Source organism: Canis aureus, chromosome 13, assembly GCF_053574225.1.
Source record: "Canis aureus isolate CA01 chromosome 13, VMU_Caureus_v.1.0, whole genome shotgun sequence".
Classification (NCBI taxonomy): Eukaryota; Metazoa; Chordata; class Mammalia; order Carnivora; family Canidae; genus Canis; species Canis aureus.
The window spans coordinates 39,699,570-39,724,574 of record NC_135623.1 but is presented as its reverse complement, the minus strand read 5'-3'; the positions used below and the strand labels follow the sequence as shown (position 1 = coordinate 39,724,574).

The following is a 25,005-nucleotide window of genomic DNA, read 5'->3' as shown; positions in this document are numbered from 1 at the left end:
TGCTGGGTGTGTAACAGGTTTTAAATAAATAAAAGTCTGTGGAGGATATAATATCGTATTGAATCTGATGTCCAGACACCTCAGATGAACTGCAAGCATGGGTCATCCCACCCTGGAATCAGAATAGCTTAGAAAGGATAAGTTGGTGACTCGAATACAGGAAGTGCTTAATGAATGAATGAATGAGTACATCCTTTATTTAAAAAAAAAAAAAAGCTAATATTTGAGTTGTTCTCTTGATCATATCAAAAGCCTATTAGATGGTACTATTTGCATCGTCATTTCAACAGATGAAGACTTAGAGGTTTAGAGCTGTTGAGATCCGCACCTGAGACCACGTTGCCAGAGAGAAGTAGAGACAGGTAAGGTTCAAGCCTAAATTCTTCACACCTCAGTAAGAAAGAACTATAAAGATTTTTTGTTTGTTTGTTTTTGTTTTCCAGGAGGCTTATTTTGGTGATAGGAGAAATTTGGAGTGAGTGTGAGTTCCGAGGAAGAGAGAGAATGTCCGCAAGTGTGATTCCAATAGGTCTTAACACTATGCTGTACCACTTCAGATCTGGCTGGGGGGAGGGTACGGGGTGGGGGGGATGTCTTCCTGGCATTCAATGTTTTTTGTCTTCTTTCTTCTTCTAAAGTGACTTTCAAAATACCTCTCATTTGGTTTTCATGATGTTACCCCATTTGAATATATTTAGCTTTCTTCCTACATTTCGAAGGAAGTTAGCCTTTGTTTTCCTAGACGTGGGATGTACATGTCCCTTTTCAGCTTCAGGGCAGACTGAAAAAATGAAGTGAAACAGAGTTTTTTTGTTATAGATTTTAAGGGGGTGCCGGAAAGGTCTCCCTACCCACGAGATCTCCCCCGCTTGCTTCCTGACGCTTGCAGTCCCACCAACGCGGCTTCATTGTTTGGTTCCAAGTCAGTTTTCTGTCAAAATGCAAATAAATCAGGGATTGATAATGGCACTGTAAGCCAAACAGCCTGCCAGCCTGCCCCTCTCCCTTCCTCCACCCATCTTTTCCTTTAATAAATACTGTTGGAGATAGACTCTTGCTGCGTAATGGGTTCTAGAGTTTTAAAGGTATTTAAGTGGTCCCTGTCCTCAGGAAAGTCTTGACTCTGGAAGCAGAGGAATTTAAAAGAAATGCAGTAGTGTTTGATATAAGGTGTGGGGAAAGCTAAAAGGGAAAAATACTCTGTTTTACTTAGAAAGATGAGCACAAATATTTCTTAAGCCTTAAGTCCTTCTCACTTCAGTAAGAAAGAACTATACAAATTCTTTTTTTATCCAGAAGGCATTTTTTGGTGATAGGAGAAATTTGGAGTGAGTGTGAGTTCGGAGGAATATTACAGAGGGAGAGAGGGAATGACAGTAAGAAAAACACGAGAACCTTGGAATCAAGGTCGTAACACTGAGCTGATTTCAGAACTGGGTGTCATAGATTGGGCCCTCCTCACTTACAGGAACCTGCCCCACTGTCAGGCCATGTGTTAAAACACCACAATAAAAGAAGAATCAGTATTTTTGCAAAAGGACTTGAGTCTATTCTACAAAGCAGAAAAGGTTTACTGTGACTGATCGGTAGGCACAGAGGCAAGCACTTCTCTGATATACTAGGGGGTCAGCAAACTTTTTCTGTCTACTACCAGCTAGTTAATATTTTTTTTCTTTTAAAGTTTTTATTTATTTATTCATGAGAGAGACACACACAGAAAGAAAGAGAGAGAAAGAGAGAGAGAGAGGCAGAGACACAGGCAGAGGGAGAAGCAGGCTCCATGCAGGGAGCCCGACGTGGGACTCGGTCCCGGGTCGCCAGGATCACGCCCTGGGCTGAAGGCGGTGCTAAACCACTGAGCCACCTGGGCTGCCCCAGCTAGTTAATATTTGAAGCTTTGTGGGTCCTACGGTCTGTAGTGACCGTGTTGCAGCTCTACCTCAGTGATGTCAGAGCCCCCAAGGCCAGTATTCAAATGAAAGGGTTGTGGCTGCTTTCCAACGAAACTACTTACAAAAGCAGATGGATGTCCACAGGGTCTCATTGGCCAGCTCTTGGTTTATACCATTTAATAGACATATTAAAGGCCTACATTAAGTAAGTGTAAGATTTAAATTAAGTTTAAATACATTTTTTTAAGGTGAGGGTCCCATCTCCTGGATGGACAGCAGGGTCTCCTGCAGAGCCCATTCCTTATGTTAGATGACTGCACAGCCTGGTGTGGAGCCACTGGAAGGAAGTTGCCCTTTGAGCAAACAGCTGCTGAAAAGTCTGCAGTGAGTGAAGAAGAGAGGGAGGGCACAGAAAGGCAAGCAGACAGTCAACAAAACTAAAAGGTAACCTAAGGAACGGGAGAAGATATTTGCAAATGTTTGATCAGACAAAGGGCTAGTATCCAAAATCTATAAACAACTTATCAACTCAACACCCAAAGCATATATAATCGAATCAAGAAATGGGCAGAAGACATGAACAGACATTTCTCCAAAGAAAACCTAGACATGACCAACAGACACATGAAAAAATGCTGCACATCCCTCGGCATCAGGGAAATCGAAATCAAAACCACTATGAGATCCCACCTCACACCAGTCAGAATGGCTAAAATTAACAAGTCAGGAAACAACAGATGTTGGCAAGGATGCGGAGAAGGGGGAACCTGCTTATGCTGCTGGTGGGAATGCACGCTGGTGCAGCCACTCTGGAAAACAGTATAGAGGTTACTCAGAAAATTAAAAATAGAGCTACCCTGGGACCCAAGGATTACACTACTGGGTATTTGCCCAAGGGATACAAACATAGTGATCTGAAGGGGCACCTGCCCCCCTGCCCCCTCAGTGTTCACAGCAGCAACGTCCACAGTAGCCAAACTGTGGAAGATCCCAGATGTCCATCAACAGATGAGTGGATAAAGAAGATGTGGTCTATACATACAATGGAATACTACTCGGCCATCAGAAAGAATGAAATCTTGCCATTTGCAACGATGTGGTTGGAACTAGAGGGTATTATACTAAGTGAGGTAAGTCAGTCAGAGAAAGACAAATACCACATGATCTCACTCATATGTGGAATTTAAGAAACAAGGCAGATGAACATAGGGGAAGGCAGGGGAAAATAAGGTGAGATGAAGACAGAGAGGGAGGCAAACTGTAACAGATGCTGAACTCTAGGAAACAGACTGAGGGTTGCTGGGGGGGGGGGGTCATAGTCATTAAGGAGGGCACTTGATGTTATGATGTGATGAACACTGGGTGTTATTTGCAACTGATGAATCACTAAATTCTACCTCTGAAACTAAAAAAAAAATGCAGGTAGACAGGATCGTTGTGCCACAGATGCTTAGCTGGTTACCAAAAATTCATGAATTAAAAAAGTATAGAGTGAGTAGTCTATGACTGATGAAAAACTGCTGCATTTTAGTGATAATATATAAATGTTTATCGAACATGCTAATTCACAGATTATAGTTACTCAGGCCTTCATGTATTCATTCACAAACATTGCTTGTCACACGCCAAGTATTGCAGAATGTCCTGGAGAAACAATATTGACTAATTCAGGGTCATCCCTGGACACCCAAGATGTCCAGGTTACCTCCCGTCTAACTCCCTGTTTTTGGTAACGTTCTACTATTTGGTAATATGTGATTATGATACTGGACTGCACAGAGTGTTTTTAAAGCCTCAAGCCCTTGGACCAAGTTGTGCCTTTGAATTTACCAAGACTAGTTCTGTTATAGTCGTGCAAAGATCCTGCCGGTCGGAAACAATTACCTGCATGCCATCTTCTGCAGAATGGCCTGACACATCCCATCACTTAAGCTGTATGTCTGCTAACTCCATCCTATAATCAGAGCTGGACACAGACTTCACCTGCTCTAGAAAGCGTCGCCTTATTAAAAACTCTCAGGTATGTATCCCCATCCCTGATGGCTTCTCTCATCAACTACACCCTCAAAATCTCCGTTCTGATGATCCATAGGTCCTCATATTCAACATGCCCAAACTTGAAGTCGAGACCTAGACCCCACCTACCCTTCCTTCCCTCCCTCACCCTCCCACACAAAGTCACCAAATCAGTGAACAGAACTATTTGCTACCCAGTGAAGCCACCCAGAAGCTTGGAGGTCAGTCATTTTCGACACCTTCCTTCCTTTCACCCCTAACGGTCTACTATTCACAAAGTCTAGGTGATTCTATCTCCTAAATACCTCCTCAGCTGAATACTTTTTCTAACTCCAGTGTGTTCACCAGAGCCTAACCTACTAACTTCTCGTATCTGGCCGTTCTAATTGTTCTGCTGGAGTCCGCTCTCACCTAAATGTCATGCCCATCCTGTATCCATCTGATCATATCCATCCATTCAGTGGTTTCAAACTGCTCTCAGGCTAAGGAACAAAATACCTTGAGTATCCTGTTAGATTTTTGCACCATCTACTCTAACCAACATCCCCATGTTCCTCTGAGGCTACTCCCTTTTTCCCTTTTTCTGACACGTCTGAATTAGGTATCATTTTTGAGCTTTACTCCGGTCTGCGTGTGTAGATTTGTATTAATGATTCCATTCTTCATCAACTTTTGTATCCGTACCCTTTGCCAAGTAACACTTCTGTGCTCTCCCCCTGTTGGTGACACATAACTTCCTGTCCCTGGGTTCAGTCATATGATTTGCTTTGGCCAATAGAATTAGGTGCAGTACTGACCCCAGTATTGCAAGAGGCCTTCCTGGCTTCCTTGTCCTCATGAACCTCTTCCTTCATCATAATAAGAACATGCCTAGGGTAGCCCTTTGTTTCCATGAAAAAGTTGAGGAACATGCTGAGTGGAACTATCCAGCTGAGACCAGCCTCCATCAACTCACACCCAGTAGACACACATATATGAAACAATAGCTGGTTGTTGTTTTAAGCCACTGAGGTTTGGGGTGGTTGTCAAGTAGCGACAGCTAACTGATACACTACCATAATAATCTGCATTTTCCTGCAGCTTGGTAAATGTCCTCAGCCTTTGTTTTTGCGTTGAGGTCAATGGGGGTTAAAGTCCACAAAGACTACGTAGATGGGTCTCATTCTTCCTACTTGAACAGCAAACTTGTGCTTGAGGATTGAGGTCTGGTAATAAAACAATGGCTACTTCCTGAGATTTTTCTCTGTGATTTTCCAAATGAAATTAGGGCTTTCCTACCCATCTTGCGAGTAGGGTGGATGAAATTGAGCATGGATCTTTTCCTTGCTGCCACAGAGGATCTTCATCCCTGGGAGGGACGGTGAATCCACTGCTATAAACTGAGGACCATGCTGAAAATTCAGGCTGGTTTTGTTTCGTTTCATTTTGTTTCTTTTTTCTCTTCTTTCTCTTCTCTTCTCTTCTCTTCTCTTCTCTTCTCTTCTCTTCTCTTCTCTTCTCTTCTCTTCTCTTCTCTTCTCTTCTCTTCTCTTCTCTTCTCTTCTCTTCTCTTCTCTTCTCTCTTCTCTTCTCTTCTCTTCTCTTCTCTTCTCTTCTCTTCTCTTCTTCTCTTCTCTTCTCTTCTCTTCTCTTCTCTTCTCTTCTCTTCTCTTCTCTTCTCTCTCTTCTCTTCTCCTCTCCTCTCCTCTCCTCTCCTCTCCTCTCCTCTCCTCTCCTCTCCTCTTCTCTTCTCTCTTCTCCTCTCCTCCCCTCTCCTTTTCTTTTTTTTTCTTTTTTTCTTTTCTTTTCTTTTCTCTTTTCTTTTTTCTTTTCTTTTTTTCTTCTTTCTTTTCTTTTTTCTTTCTTTTTTTTTCTTCTCTGTTCTGTTTTTCCTTTTTTATTTAAATTCAGTTTGCCAACCTGTAGTATAATACCCAGTGCTCATCCCATCAAGTGTCAGGGCTGGTTTCTGAAGTGACACACTCTACCTGCTTCCTAACTAAAGGCCTGGGTGTCCTGAGAGGCCTTTTGAAAGGCCTAAATTGAAACAGCTCGTCTTGTTCTTTTTATCCTTGTCCTCTGAAGTTCTCTTTGAAACTCTGTTGAATGTTTCTGGCCTTTATATTTTCTTGACCTAACAAAACCAATTACTAAGTGGATGTTAATTAAGCCACAGGGCCAAGTCATTGGCAATTCAAAATGAAAACCATGACTGCATGTGGCTGTCATACTTTGCCCCAAAAAGCCACAGCAAAGCGCTGTGCTCTTCAAGGAGACTCTTGAAATTAAGACTTTCTGAGCCATAAATGTTAAGTGACTTGAGGGCTGTAAAACAAAGTGCCTTGATTAATATGCCATCAGGTCTGCTATGTCAGGACAGAAACAGAGATGGAAAAGCAAACAGTGAGCAGTTTTCATGGCACCAGAGCAAATAAAGACATACACACGTGCATGGATACAATTCTTCTCCTAGAAATAAATTTTAAAAACACACGGGTTAGTTTTGCTCAAGTCCACCCAAAATTCCAAAGCAGACATCTGGAAAGGAGAACAATTAAGCATCCTAGCTAAAATGCTTTAGATATTTTCTTTTTTGGTGGGGAGGGGGAGAAGATTAGAAATTTGAACAATTTGTTCTTTCTCTGCCTTTAAACCAGGTTGTCTTCAAATGGCATGGATTTGCACGACGGCCACCTCTGCTACCCAGTGCCTGACAGACCGTTGCTAACCTGACCTTCTCTAGAAGAAGAAAGTGAGCTAGGCTTCCATTCTCCTTCTTCTGCAAACTACTGTACCCTTTTACTTGGGAGCCAATGTGTCCTGAAAAGTATGTATCCCCTCGGCAGTGACTTCCTGTGCCATCTCCCATCATAGGACGCCCTGGCCTGAGGGGTAATATGGGAACCCAGAGATGTATCTTGCTCTGTGGTACACAGAATGAGCACAGGAGGCTCGGAGCTGTGTTCCCTGAGGACTGGGGTGGGGTGGGGGGGAGCTGCGTGGCAGGGCTGGGTGGTCAGTGGCCTCCTTTCTCTGGAAGAGAGGCCTGGAAAAGAGCCTGCTCAGTGATGGGCTTGAAGCTCAAGAAGGGGTTCAAATCAGTCCGTTGTGTTGAGGGCCCTTTTGGGGTCAGAGGCCATCTTGATTGGAGTCTCAAACGCAATAGGGAGTGTGAAGAATTCTTTGGGCTTCCAGGTGGACTCTTGGAGAGGTAACATAGATAGTCTACAGGCTCCTTTGCTTCTAGGCTCCTTCCTGGTGGGCATATCCAAGGTCTTTTGCTGAGACAACAAGTGTGAAGTCCCAAGGCCATTGCCCTTAATCTCTCCAAAGTGGGAGAGGTAAAGATGCAGCCCGGGGCTTGTTGGTCAAAGTGGAGAAGGTTCCTCTGGTTCTCACAGTGTTGCTTTGACAGACTTCTCAGGGGGACAACCTTAGGTCTGTACCTCTGGGCCAGATGGCTCCATCTTCCCTGTGTAGAGAAAAGGCCCCATTACTGGATGCTTCCAGGGGACATTGTTGGACTTACTCTTCTCTGGACCATGCTGGGGTTGTTCACTTTCTGAATCCAAGTGCTGTTTTTCCTCTGGTATGTCTTTGTCCTTTCCCAGAGGATAGTTACAGGCAGGTTGTTGTATCTTTAGTGAGGAAGAGCAGAGTGTGCAGTCTGTTGCAAATGAGGGAGACCAGTGTGAAGAAAAAAAAAAGGCATCTGAAATTTCACATGAAAACCTCTAATTTGTACAGGAGATAGGTTGTCATTAGTGTCCTTTATGTTTTGAGAATAATTAACATAAGTGATTTCAGCCTTCCCAGCCGAATAGTTTGTATGTTGAAGTTTGTTTACTATTTACTTATTATACCTTCCAGGTTGAAACAAAAAGTGTTTTAAAAACCTTAGTAATGGGGCGCTTGGGTAGCTCAGTTGGTTAAGCGTCCAAATCTTGGTTTCAGCTCAGGTCATGATCTCAGGGTCGTGGGATTGAGCCCCAGATTGGGCTCCTTGGGGAGTCTGCTTGGGATTCTCTCTCTCCCTCTCCCTCTGCCCCTCCTGCTGCTCATGTGTGCTCTTTCTCTCTCAAATAAATAAATCTTTATAAAACAAACAAACAAACAAACAAAAACCCTTAGTGACCTACAATACTTTTTGGAAGGCACAAAGCTCATCCCTTTTTGATTATTCCATTTTAAGACAAATATACATTAATATTTTCTTTCTTTCTTTCTTTTCTTTCTTTCTTTCTTTCTTTCTTTCTTTCTTTCCTTCTTTCTTTCTTTCTTTCTTTCTTTCTTTCTTTCTCTCTTTCTTTCTCTCTCTCTCTCTCTCTCTCTCTCTCTTTCTTTCTTCTTCCTCCCTCCCTCCCTCCCTCCCTCCCTCCCTTCCTCCCTTCCTCCCTTCCTTCCTTCCTTCCTTCCTTCCTTCCTTCCTTCCTATAGTACTTTGGTGTATTCCAGTGATATAAGGATATAAAAAGAAGAAGAACAAAGCCCCTTCCCTCAAGGTTTAAATTACAGAATGAGACATGTTTTCAGAGATACTGCTACTAAGTATTTTGCAAAAGGCATTCTAGATTTTATCCATCCTTGTGTTTTGGAAAAATAACCTGCAAATTTGAAAAGAAAAATCCAATGTCACCCACATGCCCCACTTCTCATGATTAGAAGTGTTTTCTAGGATTCACCAATGCAGAATTACATTAAGCTCTTTTCATGCTCAAGGTAAGCTGATTCTACCATTTGACAACTTGATCTGTGGCCACATGGCAGCGACTTATGGTGACTCCATGATTTTGTAGTTTCCCGTATGAAGAAAGTAGTTGTGTGTAGAATAGCATTGATCCTTACTCATCCTGCTACCATAAGCGTTAACCCTTAATTATTTACAGACCTGGTGTGGGGATGTGGATTAGTTGTAATAACCATCTTCCCTTGCCGTGGGCAATGTGGAAAATGGTTTCAGACTGTGTTTGGCTTGTTTACAGATACAAACATCAGCAGTTGACCTCATATTCTGAGATCCCCAGTAATAGTTTTAGCCAGTCTGTAATTCTAGAGCAAGACTCAGCAATCTGAAATGCTTTGGGAATGAACACATTCGGGTTGCCAAATTTTAAGGATCGCTAATAATTTCTCCTTTAGTGCTATATGATTTTAATTGTGCTGACAACACTTCAGGAGACCTATTTCTGCAGTGTATTATTTACTTTCTCAACCTGATAACAGAGAATACTGCCCAGCAGTAAGCCTTTTCTTGATGACCTGGCCTCCTTATGTTGATTATCACTCACTGTACTAGTTGACATGCAATGATTTTTACTATGTTTACTGCAGTTTTATGGAGAATACAATAACTGTTACAGATTTTTACAGCATATGATTATTTACCCCACATTAAATGGCCTCCCACTGATGTATTCCCGAATTCTTATTCATTATTTCTCATCATAGTTGGGATACTTGCCTATGGCAGCCACTCTCACCTTTGTTTCTTCCAGAATGCTTCAGGCATAGAAGTCCAGGAACCCCATATAGACAGGATTCATAGGCTTTTAGGTTTACTCTCACCAATAAGGAGTAGGAGTCCAATGTTATGACATGGTCATGACAATACTGTGACCCCGTATTCTCTTATATTTGCTCCCAGGTTCTCATCTGGTTTAAGATCAAATGAAACTAACAGATACCAGATTTTAGACTGGAGAGTTGTTCAAGGAGCTACTCAGATATGAATTAAAATCAATTCAACTCTTACTAACAAAAGCAATAGACAATTCTTTTTTTTTTTAATTTTTATTTATGATAGTCACAGAGAGAGAGAGAGAGAGAGAGAGAGGCAGAGACACAGGCAGAGGGAGAAGCAGGCTCCATGCACCGGGAGCCCGACGTGGGATTCGATCCCGGGTCTCCAGGATCGTGCCCTGGGCCAAAGGCAGGCGCCAAACCGCTGCGCCACCCAGGGATCCCCCTAGACAATTCTTAATATTGGGTAGCTTTAATATTTTGAGCTGAGTGGCTACAAAACTTCACATGTAGAACAAAAATGCATGATGTATCCTGATTTTGGAGGCAAGAGAAGAGCTAAGAAACTTACATTTTAGTTAAGGTGGGCCTGAACTGATTTTGGTTTTAGATTGATAATTTCTGGCTGCTTCTTTAAAGGCTGACACCAGCTTTGTTGGAGGACAATGAAGAGGCCCATTCTGACCTTTGATGAAAACAGAGATATAAGGTCTTTTATTAGGCCCTGCATTGGAGGGGCCAGTTCCTCATTCTCCCAAGAGACAAAGGGCTGAGTTGAGGAATAGAGTTGCAGGTACTTTCACACACATACACGTCCAGGAAATTTAATTTTTTTTCTCCTTGATAACCAAGTCCAAGTTTTAGGCAACAACTCTATTAAAGCAATTTGGTATGATTCCATAGATACTTGGAGAAAAGTTCTATCAGAATCCTTACTACTTGGGTTTCTCCTGGTTCTTGTGATTTCTTTCTCCTGCTTTGAGGAGTTAGGGCACTGTGTTGACTTCCTTTCCAGTCCTAGTGGCTGGTAGGAAGTCCTGATGTCTGATATGACTTAAGGGTCATTAATATTATTGATTGGCCAGTGTTTCAAATACTGGAACAAAAGCAGTAGTAACTGCTGGCATGACTCACCGCAGAACCAGAGACACTTTAAATACAGCAGGTCTCTGGAAGACAGTTTGAGGAGAAGAGAGAGCATAGCCTTGGGAGTAACCTACCTGTTGGCTGTCCCCACCTCACCACCAGCTAGCCTGTGACTTAGGATAAGTTATTGTTTTCTGGCAGCTGCTAGGCTGCATTTATGGAAGGGCATCAGAGTTCCTCTCTCACTCGCTGGGTAGTTGCAGGCATTAAGTGGATAACACCCAGGTTCTGGGGCAGCCCTCCCTAGACTTTAGATTACTCCCATGGAGCTCGTAAGGAATCAAAAGTTAACAGAAAAGGTAGGACAAACTTCTCCTTTGTGTTCTTTAAGAGACAAACTCAGTAAATGATCCTTAAAAAGATTTACCAGCCTTTGACCTCCTGAGCAAGCACCACTTACTGTTGGGAAAGCAATCTCAGCGTCTTCGAAATTAAAATCACACATATTAATGTTTCACCATGCTTCTCAGACCTGGAGAGGCCAGCAAGACAGAACCAAGAGAAGCTGGTAGCAACAGGATCTAAAGCAAGTGGAAAGTGTGAGAGGGAAACACAGCCAGCCCCAGAATGTTGCCTTTAAGACCAGGGGGGTGGTCTGCATTATCCAGGTGGGTCCTGACCAGGGAGGGAGTCAGCAGATCCAGAGTGAGCTGCCAGGCTAAGGTTTGGAAGGTTCCACACTTGTTAACAGTGGACTTTCCCAGCCAAGTACAGGCGAATTTGAGGCCAGTTGAAACAAGGAATTGGCCTCTCCCCTCCTTAGAGACTTTTCTAGTTGTTTCTGAAAAAGCCTAAAAGGAAGAAAGTTTGGAATCTAAGACTGCCTAAGAAAAATGATTTGTTTTTGTTGAACAATGGATGATCCAATTTGGAAATGATGCAAATGTAGCTTTTTACTTACCTTCAGGTGTTCAATAATAATCAGCAATTACTCTGTGATACAGTTCTGTACTGTTCAAAGTTGTGAGAATTAGTCCTTTCAACCTGACTTTGCTCACATCTTAAAGTAGTTTATGTGGATCTGTTTAATGAATGGGCTGTTTTGATAAGCATTGAATAATAGAGGAAATGATCATTATACTTGGGAACAAATTTGTGTGCATTAATTTTCAAATAATTAAAGTGGGAATGGAAAAACATTTGTAGCTACCAGCATTCTCATTTGACCAGTACCTAAGAATGTATGCAATACTAAAACATATTTCTGCAGGATCTTTATAAAAACAAATTCAAACAAACTCTAATCATCTAATTTACATAAGTTTAAATTGCTTAGATTCTTTACAGATACTTTTGTGGAGGTTTCTGTAGATCAGTGGTTCTCAGAGTGAGGTCCCTGGATCAGTAGCATCAGCATCACTTAGGAACTTGTTTGAAAGGCAAATCCTCTGAATTTTTTGGGGGGATGTTTAGTTTGATAAGTTCTTTATAGATCTTGGATATTAGCTCTTTATCTGATATGTCATTGGCAAAAAACAATCTAGCCACGAAACGGGCAGAAGACATGAACAGACATTTCTCCAAAGAAGACATACACATGGCCAACGGGCACATGAAATAATACTACACATCACTTGTCATCAGGGAAATAGAAATCAAAACCACAATGAGATGCCACTTTACCCCAGTGAGAATGACTAAAATTAAGACAGGAAACAACAAATGTTGATGAGGATGCAGATAAAGGGGAATCCTCTTACACTGATAGTGGAATGCAAGCTGGTGCAGTCACTCTGGAAAACAGTGTGGAGGTTCCTCAAAAATCTAGAACTAGAACTACCCTATGACCCAGCAATTGCACTACTAGGTATTTACCCCCAAAGATACAGATGTAGTGAAACCAAGGGGCACCTGCACCCCAATGTTCCATGATAGCCAAACTGTGGAAGGAGCCAAGATGTCCTTTGATAGATGAGTGGATAAAGAAGATATGATCTATCTATCTATCTATCTATCTATCTATCTATCTATCTATCTATCATCTATCCACACTAGAATATTCCTCAGCCATCAGAAAGGATGAATACCTACCACTTACATTGAAGTAGATGGAACTAGAGGGTATTATGCTGAGTGAAATAAGTCAGTCAGAGAAAGACAATTATCATATGGTTTCACTCATATGTGGAATATAAGAAACAGGTCATGGAACTGTAAGGGAAGGTGGGAATGGAGGAAAATTAGAGAAGAAGATAAACCATGAGAGACTCTTAAATCTGGGAAACAAACAGAGTTGTCAAAGGGGAAGTGAGTGGAGGGATGGGATAACTGAGAGCCCTGAATGTTATACTATATGTTGCAAATTAAATTAAAAAAAAAAAAAAAGAGAAAAGAAAGGCAAATTCCTCTCTTCCCCCACCTCTTGAACTGGAAATGCTGGGGTGGGGCTGGAAGTCTGTGTTTTAGCATGTTTAGCATGCTCTCCTGGGGGATTCTTACATTTGTTAAAGATTTGAGAAATGTTACCTTAGGGAAAACTGAGTCTAACTTACATAACTTGGCCTTATGATAACCTTACTGTTAGTCTTTAATCTTCCCACTTTGGCCTTATTGGGACATCATTTACTTAGAACTTTGGAAAATGACCTGACCTCCTTCTGTTACAACCATTACCATCCACCACTGCCACCAAACCAAAAATGTGATATCAAAAGCCAGTATGAAATAGTCTGAGCTCTTGTCAAGGCCAGAAACGATGTGTTTCATTTTAGGAAGAAAGAAAAATGAATAGAGCATTTTTAGCTTTTGGTTTATGGAATGAAGGTCGTGCTTTATCTACTAGTCTCCTCACGCATGCGTGATTGTAAAACTCTCTCTCCCCAGGGGGGATATGATAATGGAATATTTGATCCCCATCCCCAAATTTCCAACCTCTGGTTGTAATTTCTATAAGAAAATTAAGAGTCTACAGAAAGGTCACAAAGTCATTACCGTTGGGGGTGGGGGTGGGGGGTGGGAATAGCACAACCTCTAAGGAGAAGAGCAGCAGGGAGGAATTTGGGATGGGGAAGGGGCATCCTGCAGGATGGGCAGGCCCTAGATCTATCTCTCCTTCAGGACCCTCGAAGCTATTGCCTTGAAAGCAAAGGTGGTCCTTTCTGGCTCAGTTGTGCCCATGAAGATTCTCTCCAACACTGCAGAGGGGGCAGCTTTTTGCATGCTTTTGCCTCCTGCCTGGCTTATTTGATCAGGATAAATTTTGGTTGTTGACAAGGTCACCTGGGATGTGCTTCATGCAAAGTCTAAAGCCCAGCAAGCTAGTCTTCTATCATGGATATCTACATCTGAGGCTGCCAGCTGCGGCATCCTGATTGGTCCTTTAGCTTAAAAAAAAAAAATTAATCCAACATCAAAAATTAGGAGATTTTACAGAAAAATTTGGATTGCAAGCTTTTTAAAAAATATATTTTTATTAACCAATCTGGCAACACTATGTCCATATTGGATCATTTCCATATCTATAGAAAAGGAGTAGATCTGAGGACGGGTTTTCTGTGTCAGATGCGACAAGCAGAATCCCGTTCACCACATTCTCTGCCAGTCCCTACAGTGCCTCTGAGGCTACCATTGGTTCCTATTTATCATTGTGTATGTAGTTTGATTTCCTCCCAAAACACTACAAATAATGGCCCCAAACTGGAAAAACTCTGATGTCAATTATTTAAATAGGACCTCCATCATCAACAGACAAATACCCTGATATGTTCCCCTACGAAAATAAAGGCGCAATTGTTTTTATCCCAAACATAATGTTTAATGAAGCCAGGCTCTATGATTCCATTTATATAAAGAGCAAGAGTGGGCAAAGTTCATCTAGGGTGTTCCAAGTTGGGATGGTAGTTCTTATCCTTGGGGAGAGGCTGGAGTGTGGCTTCGGGGATGTTCATATTCAATTTCCTGATCTGGGCGCTGGTACCTGGGTGTGTTGTCTTTGTAGAGATTCATTCACTGGTATCCTTGTGCTATGTGCATTTTTCTGTCTATGCATGTTCTGCTTGAGTCCAAAGTGTCCTTAAAAAAGTATGTGTGTGCTGAGAGCTCACATCCTGATTTACTTACTTATTTATGTGACTTACTAGCTAATATGTATCTTCAAATAAGCCAATTTCTAAAAATTTTTTCCCCTAGTGTTTGAAAAGAGGCTAAGATTCTTAGTTGGGTTTTCTTGTAGGTCTTAGGGTTATAAAACTCCTGGAGAACCATGTTTAAAATTATTAATCTCAATGCCCCTAGATATGTCTCAATCTCTCTGAATTATTCATTTAAGGAAGTTTGCTAGGCGGTACACATTCGAAGCTGTTTCCTACCTGAGATTGTCTTTATTTTGCCATCACATATGAATCCTGGATATGGAATCCTTGCAGCACATATTTTCCTCTAAAGGGTCTATAGACATTTTTACATGATTTTCAGTCATTAGTATTTGAAACAGGAGACCAATGGAATATTGGCTCTTTGGAGGATATTTTATACTTTTTTGTTATTAAATTTATTTGTGATCTTTTCAACTGATAAATTCATTTCTATGTATTTTTATTTTAAAAAGATTGATTCTTTATATTTGAAGCTAGAAATGCTTAAACAGCATATATCAAAGTAGGTTCAGTTCTGGCTAGGATCTGGTATGTACTCTCAATTAATCAAAATACTTTTCCCAAGTAAGAAATATTTCTATATTATTTAACAATTATTTCTCTTTTTTAATTTTCTTTTTTCAAGGGAGACCTATTATCTATTGGCTGCGATATTTCATCTTCTCTGTACATTATTTTCATTGCTTTTAACTTATCCCTTGTAGTTAGGGAGAATTTCTTGACATCATTTACTATTTTTCTTATTCTATTTTTTGCAGAGTCTAAATTACTTTTAAGTACTTCTATAATGGCTTTGGCATTAATTTCACTTTTAAGATACATAGGACTATTTCCAGTGAAATTATTTTTTTTCTAAACATTTCCATTTTCATGGTGGTGGACTCTAGGTTTCTTGAATCACGTTGAAATACAAATTATTCAAGATTTCCTGAACTGAGGCATGTGATGAATTCAATTGTACACTTGTGGTCTAAAAATTAAAGTCAAAGAATCACAAGTCAGATAATTTCTAATTTTTCTATATCTTGAAATAACTCTATTTTAGAGAAAGGTAGCTCTACTGATCTTAGAAATTTTTACTTCATTCTTAACAATCTGTAGACAATTTTACTGGGTTCTGTATTTATTCTATTTTCTGTTCCTATGAGGTATTTTTTACTTGCTTGCCATTGATTTATGGCCATGGAAGAGTTGAACTAGGCTCTGATAATTGGTGGGTTTATGCCAAAATATCTCAAATAGAATTTGTTTTGAAGGAAGAAATGACAAACACAAAAAAAGAAATAAATGACATATAGTTAAATCATCAGATTGCTTGCTTACTGATTTTGAAGACTAAAAGGCATGGAGAAGGATCTAGAGCCACAGCTGTACTCACAACCAACATTTAGGCTTCACGCCATTGTGGGAATCAAAGACAATAGCTCCTTCTATGCCCAATACTCTGCTTGCTGAGACTTTTAGCAGGAACAAAGTCTGAGGCCTTCCCACATGTAGCCCCTATGCTACTTAAGGGGTGAGATGAGAGAGTCCTAAGTACTGGGCTTCCCAATGAGTTCCCAATGTCCTCCTCTTTTTTGAGTCTCAGGACAATGCCGACTTCACCATTTTGAGTTAGGATTGTAGTAGACATTTTTTACTAGCCTCTCTGGATCCATGTTCTATGACCCTTTCTAAAGAGTTGTGATTTGCATTTAGATTTTGTGTGTTTCTATCATGCTTATTCCATGACCAACTTGAGAAGTGGAACACATGACTCGGTTAACACTAACCCCCTCTACTCCACAACCAGATCAAAGATTGTTTAGGAGATGGGTATGTGAGCTAAGCTTGTCCAATCAATGTGACTCTCAGAAATTTTGCTGAGATACTGGGACAAAGACTCCCTTTCCTGATGGATTTGAAAGAGGAGACATGCAGTCCTGGGACCTGTTGTCAGCTGTCTTGAGACCATGGGGGTGCAGGAACTAGTCTTAGGACATATTTGACACCAAGGCAGAGAGAGTGCTCTTAGAAAAACAAAATAAAACGAAACTGGGATTTAGTGACATCTTTGAGTAGCTGAATCTGTCCTCGTTAGATTCTAGGCAGACATTTCTCTATATTTACATTTTTCCAAGTCATTAAATTTCCTTTATTGTTAAGCCACTTTCAGTGATGTTTTCTTTGGATACAAATGGGTCTTCACTGGTATAGAGGTAATGGCTCTAGGTCTACTAATTCCTCTTCCTAACTTCCAGACCTTATTCTCAGGAAGAGGGCAGCTTTCATAATTTTTTTTTTTTTTAAATCCAGAACTGCATAGACTGTATCTGGAGAATAAAATCCTGTAGATTTCTGGTCTGTAGATGGCACCAGTCCTTAATTTAAGTGGTCATGCAGATGTTTTCCAATGTGAATATTATTTTGGTCACCGTATTAGTTTTCCATTACTACATAACAAATTGCCATAAATTTAGTGGCTCAAAACAATACGTATTTATTATCTTACAGTTTCCTGTGGGTCAGAAGTCTGAGCACAGCTTATCCGAATCTTCTCATTGTCTCACAAAGCTATAATCAAGGTGGTTGGCTGCCTTCCTTTCTGGAGTTTATGGTCTTCTAATCTCACGTGGTTATTGAAAGAATTCAGAAGGCACTTGGGGGGCTCAGTTGGTTTAGCATCCACCTCTTGATTTCTTCTCAGGGTGATGAGGTGGAGCCCCGCATTGGACTCTGTGCTTAGCACAGAATGTGTCTGAGAAATCTCCCTTTCTGCCCCTCTGCTCGCCCTCTCTTTCAAATAAATAAATAAAATCTTTTTAAAAAAAGAAGAATTCAGTCCCTTGTAATTGTAGAATTAAGGCTCTCCCTTTCTAGAACCCATGATTCCCTGGCACATGCTCCTTTCTATAGGCAGTTCATACCATTGCTTGCTTCTTCAGGGCCAGCAGGACAGTGTTTCCCTCCAGTTTGGTAAAGGTGGAGTCTTGTAGATTTCTTGTAACATGAACACTGTAGTGATGTTCCATGACCTTTGCCATATTCTGTAGATTAGAAGCAAAATGTTATTCCAACCCACTCTCTTAGGGAGGGGATTAATTAAGAGTGTGACCTGTGGGGTGGCACATTAGGCTGTGTCTACCACAGTCTTTTAAATTACTCTTTTCAAAATAATTTAACTTTTTATTTATGTAGCAATACTAGATATATCCCCAACCACTTGCACCATACTTTCATTTTACTCTTTTTTTTTTTTTTTAAGAGATTTTATTTATTTATTTATGAGGGACTCAGAGAAAGGCAGAGACATAGGCAGAGGGAGAAGCAGGCTCCCTGCAGGGAACCCAATACGGGACTCGATTCTAGGACCCTGGTATCGCAACCTGAGCCACCCAGGTGCCCCCTTTTTTCTATTTGACATCATATTGGTCTGAACTATGATTTTGGTGTTTCTGAGAGATAGAAGCCAGTGGGGAAAAGTGGAAATAAACCAAGCAACTACACATCACAGAAACTCAAAAAGTAGGCGCAACTATGATTTCACAATTCCTTGTTCCTTATGCCTTTGGCTCTGTACCAGCCCATCTGTGTTTGCCAACACCCGACAGAGGCACTGTGGGGTCTGCTTCTTCCATTTAATTGTAGTGTGGGCTGCTTTGAATTTTACTTTGACGTTCAACAGCGGCTTACATTAACACTTAGACTTATATGAATGGATTTCTTCTGATGTTGATTCAGCCAGCAGCAAATTATCTACCTTGGAAAGAGTGGGGATGAGATTTAGGTGTGAAATTCATTTCTGACTGGCGCTGAAGTCCTGGTTTACCTGGCACATTTCATCCAGTTTGACTCAACCAATTTTTAGTAATGACATTTTTAAAGTGACTGAGTTTGCCTCCCTTGTCAGAATTCTGGCTGTGAAAAAGTTAATGATTGCAATAATAACCTTAGAAATGATTTTTAAGAGACCACTAGGGGGGAAAATGAGTCTGTGAATTTTATTTTAAAATGTAGTAAAGCTAGAACAGATAAGTTGGTTGAAAATTATCCTGTTTTTGGTTTTTCGTTGTGATTTAGGAACCATTGTAAGATTTCATCCATGTCTCTGTGTTCTCTGTCCTCAAGTCATAATTCTAGTGTGATTACGTCAAAATTATCTCCACAGTAGCCAACTGTGGTGTTACAAACAGAGAATTAAGACTTCAGGAGGTGAATAAGCAGAAGCAGCAGGAGCTCTAGAAACGGAGAGGCATAAACCTTCTGATCTTCTGAAAATGTTCCTGAGGACAGCAAAGGAAATGGGGGGTGGAGAGAAAAAAAACGTGGTTTATTACATAAGCCAGAGTCACTTCTAAATGGAAAGAAGGTGGATCCAATTTTTCTCAAATGGCACTCATGAATCTTTCTCAAGCAAAGGGACTTTGTGAGATGGATCATATTACCGTTGCATTCTATATGGATGGAAACATTTTTCAAAATGCAACATGTGCATATTTTTTGTTATACAGCCGACAGCCATTATATAAAAATAAAATCATTTTTAAACTTTTATGACAAAAAGCACTTTACCTGATTCTATTTTTTATTTTCTTTTCATGCAAGAATATTTCTCAGGTTATTATTAAAGGGATTATCATAATCAGAAACTGATTTGTGCATGAAATACTGTGGTGAATACATTTATTGGGGAATGGTCAGTGTACAAGGCTGATGTTAATATAGAAAGTTAAATAATCACTTATAATTATTTAGTTCTGTTTCTTATTTCTTTTAGCTGAGATCACTATATTTTGTGGCTATTCATTTTGTTTTACCCTAGGAGTACCCTTTGTGCATCATTAAAAACTCATCTCACAGGGTCAATCAAATTAACTTAGGAAAGATTCCAGGGGTCCACATGGCACTGGCCGAAAAAACAATGTTTTATATTCTTTTCTTCTTTTTAAAGGTTTTATTTACTTATTAGAGAGAGAATGAATGTGCATGAGTGGGACCCAAAGGAGCAGACAGAGAGAGATAAGCAGACTTCCCACTGAGCAGGGAGCCCGATGTGGGGCTCAATCCCAGGACCCTGAGATTATGACCTGAGCCAAAGGTAGATGCTTAACCAACTGAGCCACCCAGGTGCCCCAAAAATGCTTTATATTCTTATTTTCTGCTTTTCATACATAAGGAGAATTTTTTATATGTATGCAATATACTTTAATTTTAACATGGCATCAAGCAAAGATCTTCTGAGCACGATGGGGAAAACTGGAGTTCAGGAATCTCAACAGAGATCAATTGTACCCTAAAAAAAAACTCATCCTGATAAGTGTGGAGAGCAGTCTATATAGAAGGCCACACGTTTTTGTATCAATCAACATTTTTATAAATGTTTTTATGATGGATTAGAAGTTCTGTTCATCAGATTTATAATGTCTCATGATAGATGGGGAGGCTGACAGAATGGACAATGATCAAAATGACACAAGACAACCCCCTTCACTGATTGAAATTCAAGAAGAGGGTATATGACCGGGATACACCCTGAAAGTGACTTAAGTTTTTCTTTATTATATTTTAATTTTAGATATTAAAAATGTTTAAAAGTCATACGAAAAAGGAAATGTGTTTCTCATGTATTCGCTTTCTAACTGCAGCTTTTCATCATGTTTTATAGATTTTTGAAAAGAATGTGTGTGTGTACATGCTCATACACATATTTATACATTTTGAATGTATATAAGTAATACAGAAACATGTTACCCTGTGAAAAAATATTATATGTGAAGTCCTGCTGTAGTCTGCATGTGTCCCCCCCCAAATCCATTTGTTGAATCCTAACCCTCAAATATGGTGGTAATAGGAGGTGAGGACTCAGGAAAGTGATTAGGTCATGACCTTTATAGATGGGATTAGTACTGTTCTCTCCTACCACTGGTACTATTCATACTAACTGCCTATAACCAAATATGTGAATTTTTTACATGCCGACCAATTCTCTGATACCAGCTGGGTGTCCTGCAACTCTGTGCAGCTCAGACACGGTCCACCTGAAATAAGCATCAGGTCCCACGAGTCAAGTGCTCAGTCCCACAGGACTGTTCCCACTTCAGACACCAATAACAAGTCCTAGGTTGTACCCTGTATTTTTGATCAATTGGTTACAAATTGAGGTTCCCACAACCTTCTCCTTGGGTGAGATCTGGAAGGGTCCTGGGCACAGGAGCTTCTTCCTCTGTGGAGTTGGGGTACATCAATTTCCTGGCACATACATGGGAGCTCTCCAAGCCTCTACTTTAGGGATTTCTATGGAGGCTTTATACGTCACCATGATAGATTATTATGCATCATTAAAAACTCGTCTCACAGGGTCAATCAAATTAACTTAGGAAAGATTAGGCCCTTAACTTAGGAATGATGGCCCTTCTTTCCTCCTCAGAGAATAGAGGATGGAGTTGAACATTCCAGGCTGCTAATTATGGCTAGTCTTTCTGATGACCAACCCCATCCAGGAGCTATTCTGGAGCCCACCAAGAGTCACCTCATTAGAACAAAAGACATTCTTATCACCTAGAAAATTCCAAGGGATTTAGGAGTTCTCTTTCAGGAACCTGGGTCAAAGACCAAATGTTAGAACGAAAGATGTTCCAAGCGCCCCTATTGCTTGGGAAGTTACAAGGGTTTTAAGAGCTCTGTGTCAGGAACCAGGGGCAGAAACCAATATATATATATTTCTTATTATTTCACACCTTTAAGCACCATTGTGCAAGCTTTTAAAAATGTAATCATGACTCTGTTGGTGTCGTTGTCACCTAACTGGTAGCAGGACATTGCTAAATGAGAGTGGTTTTCCTCTATCCCTACTTTTGGCATTTGTATCCTTTTTCTTTTTTTTGGAGTGGGGCTGCTTTCCTTCTCTCTTCTGCTTGACACAGAACAAAGGCTGGTCAGTCAGAACACTTTATCACTCTGGCTACATGTGATTGGTTAGTAGTTGACAAGCATTACAATCCAGGTCAATCAAGACTTTGGCTGGGGTTCAAAGAAGCAGATGCTGCTTGATCTTCAATCATATGCCATGAAGATGGCATCAACTGGGTTTCGCTCACAGCCATATTTGCAATGATTTGGAAACAGCTTCTCAAAAGGTGAAGTAAACTCAAGGAAGATAAAGCATAGGGATACATAAAGCCAATTCTAATCCCTAATAATTTCCCAGCTATGTCGTAAATTCTCCCCTTTAAAAGCCAGGATAGCTAGGTTTCTATCACAGATATCCCAAAGAGTCATAGTTAATATAGAAATAAGGTGTAGTTAAAAGAAATGGAGATATTTAGCTTGTATAAGAGACAACTGGCAGTGTAAGAGAACTCCCTCCCTGCACTTAAACAACTGTTGTGTGGTAGTAGTCTTATTCTGAATAGCTTCATACTAGAATTAGGCTGTAATTTAGAGAGAGGTACATTTTGGCTCTAAATAAATAAAAACGTCTAACACTTAGGGCTGTGTAAGAATGAAGATCTGCTTTTGCAGGCATTCGGGAAGCTACATCCTGGAGCAGTAATGTGTCAGCAAGAAACTTCTATGCCATACAAAGAATACCTGTGGGTGTGGCCTAGGTCTCAGTCCTCAGGTCATTAAGGGTGGCAATAATGGGATGAGGGAAGCACCCATTGGAAGATCGAGGTCTAGCTAGGTTTCAATTCATACAAGGTTTAGCATATGTCTCCAGGGAAGAAAATAGCTAACAATCTCAGTTTACATAGAAAGGTCTTTTCATTGTTTCTAGAGTAGCAGCTAGCATGATGGCTTGTCGCTACTACTATTTACTACCTAGATGAAGGAAAAATCTTGGCCCTGGTAGATCATAGCAGCTTCCTCCAACCATCTCCACTCTGAATTCATACAGGGCCCACAAGTTTAAGCCCTTCTAAGTCACTGGAAACTCACAAACGAATATGCAGAGAACTTTTCAGTACTTAAAAAAAATCTTCCAGGACCATGCACCTGTAGGTCATAACAACAACAATAACAAGATAAAAAACAGTTTATTGTTCATGTTTTATATTTTAGGTATTGTTCTAAACCTTTTCTCAAACTCCATGAGGAAGGCATTATTATATCCTTGTTGTATAGATGTAGAAGTTGAAGTTCCAAGAAGTAAAGTACATTGTCCAAATGTCACTCAACACTCAGCTAATGAATGGCAGAGCTATAATTCAAATATAAGCCTATCTGACTTCTGTTTCTCTTAATCAATGTACTATAAACAGTCGCTAAATGAAGGACATCAGAAATTGTAAGTCAGAAGGCATAATAATGGCCTCTTTGTCATGTGTAACAAACCTATTCATACCAGAAAGCAGCTGTACCTCAATGACCACTCACTACCATATACACTTCTCATCTAAAACTGTATTTGGGAAGACCATATGAATAAAGTCTTGATATTTATCAGGACAGATCCTTCATATTATTTAGTTCTGGGATTATTTCAAGTGAACTCTTGCTATTCTCCCAAATGATTAGGTTTCAAAATGTTTAAGACCCAATATTTAAGCATCAATTTGATGTTCATCCCATTTTCTCGTCAGCTGAACCATGTATTTTTGAATTTGTTGCAAGATACACAAATAATTTTAGTTCAGTGGATCCATAAAGTAAGGTTAGCTTTGCTAAGTTTGGCTAAGTTTTGGCCCTAACAGTTATCTCCTGATATTGGCATTGCCCAGAGATTTGGGAAATGGAAGCATCCTCCACTCATTGTTCCCACATGTTTTCCTTGGTTCTGAATGTGGTTTTACTTTGCTGTTTTTCAGATACAATTGTCTCATTAGAAGGTCTATGGCTGTGTTATCCTGGCTCATTATATCTATTTTTTTCTCATATTTTATTTTTTAGCTTTTAGATGCCCTTGGTCAAAACTCCCACGCATGCTTCCTTCCTTTCCCGTGGTTTCTGCCGGCAGCAAAAACAGTCTCAGAAATTTCCAGCTGGCTGAGAACAAAGAGAAAACCACAGAAAATATGGTGATAATAGCTGCTGCTTCTGGCACAGGTTTCTCAGGGGACTTAACTTCTTAGGCCCCATAGATAGCAGAGAATCAAAAGCTGGGAGGAGAGTAGAGAGTCAGCAGTTAAAAACTCCTTCATTTTTTCAGTCATGGATAGAAAGCCCAGTGAGATTAAATAATTTTCCCAAAATGATTTAGCTTCTGGTATGATGCTGGCATTAAAATCTAGGATGCTGACTCTGAGCTCAGTGCTCTCACCAAACCCCATCACTGGCCAAGCCCTCGTTATAAAGCCGTTCATAGTGTCGCTGAGGAGGATGACACCACCATGATGTTTTATGACTTGTTCCTTCATCAGTCAGCATTTCAGGCATCCTCATTTATTCCTTTTTCAGGTAAGCCAAGACATTGGAGGACCTTATAACCACTATCTGTGATACCAGAGAACTTAATGGTGAAACTTATTCTGGCAGCTTTGTCTTTGACCATTTTTTAAGAATTTTCTATCCTGTGGAGGTCTGAGCAACAAAAGGGGTCATCTGCATCAGAATTAAACAACTGTCTTAGTGCATAGACTTATGTAAGTCCACAGCACCTGTTGAGCTAAAGAAATAGTGAGACACAGTGGCTTTTGGTTTGCGAGAAACAAAATGAATGTACAGTCATAAAAAAGCTCAATTTTGGGATCCCTGGGTGGCGCAGCGGTTTGGTGCCTGCCTTTGGCCCAGGGCGCGATCCTGGAGGTCCGGGATCGAGTCCCACGTTGGGCTCCCGGTGCATGGAGCCTGCTTCTCCCTCTGCCTGTGTCTCTGTGCCTCTCTCTCTCTGTGACTATCATAAATAAATAAAAATAAAATAAAGATTTAAAAAAAAAGCTCAATTTTATGGATTTATGTATTAGATCTTTATTATTAATATTTTTCATTATTTATTTCATAGATTTTTTGGATCATTTTGTATCTGACTGTGCTCCCCCATTTCTGTCTTATCTCTGAGACTCAGTTCCCATAAGCATACCAGAGATTATTCTGCTTCTAACATTTGGTTCATCAGCCACAGTACTTTTGATCAAATTGTGCTCCTAGGGATCCCTGGGTGGCGCAGCGGTTTGGCGCCTGCCTTTGGCCCAGGGCGCGATCCTGGAGGCCCGGGATCGAATCCCACATCAGGCTCCCGGTGCATGGAGCCTGCTTCTCCCTCTGCCTATGTCTCTGTGCCTCTCTCTCTCTCTCTCTGTGACTATCATAAATAAATAAAAATTTAAAAAAAAATTGTGCTCCTAAAATATCCCAGTAAAAGCCTATGTTAACGCATTTTTGGTTTATACTTTGCCTATCTGCAGTAGCCTTTTCACTATGCTCCATGTGATGAAAGAGCT

The 25,005-nt window shown here is 40.5% G+C and overlaps 1 protein-coding gene across 1 annotated transcript in view; it reads right to left on the bottom strand.

The window, feature by feature from the left end:
* PLEKHG7 (pleckstrin homology and RhoGEF domain containing G7) overlaps nucleotides 1-24,001 on the bottom strand; it is a 77,658-nt gene extending 53,657 nt beyond the window's left edge. Inside the window, 5 exon segments of the mRNA XM_077844420.1 lie at nucleotides 6,831-6,881; nucleotides 6,883-7,359; nucleotides 7,417-7,525; nucleotides 23,546-23,611; nucleotides 23,886-24,001. Of these exon segments, the coding sequence (XP_077700546.1) occupies nucleotides 6,831-6,881; nucleotides 6,883-7,359; nucleotides 7,417-7,525; nucleotides 23,546-23,611; nucleotides 23,886-24,001 (819 nt within the window).
* Nucleotides 24,002-25,005: the final 1,004 nt, after the last annotated feature.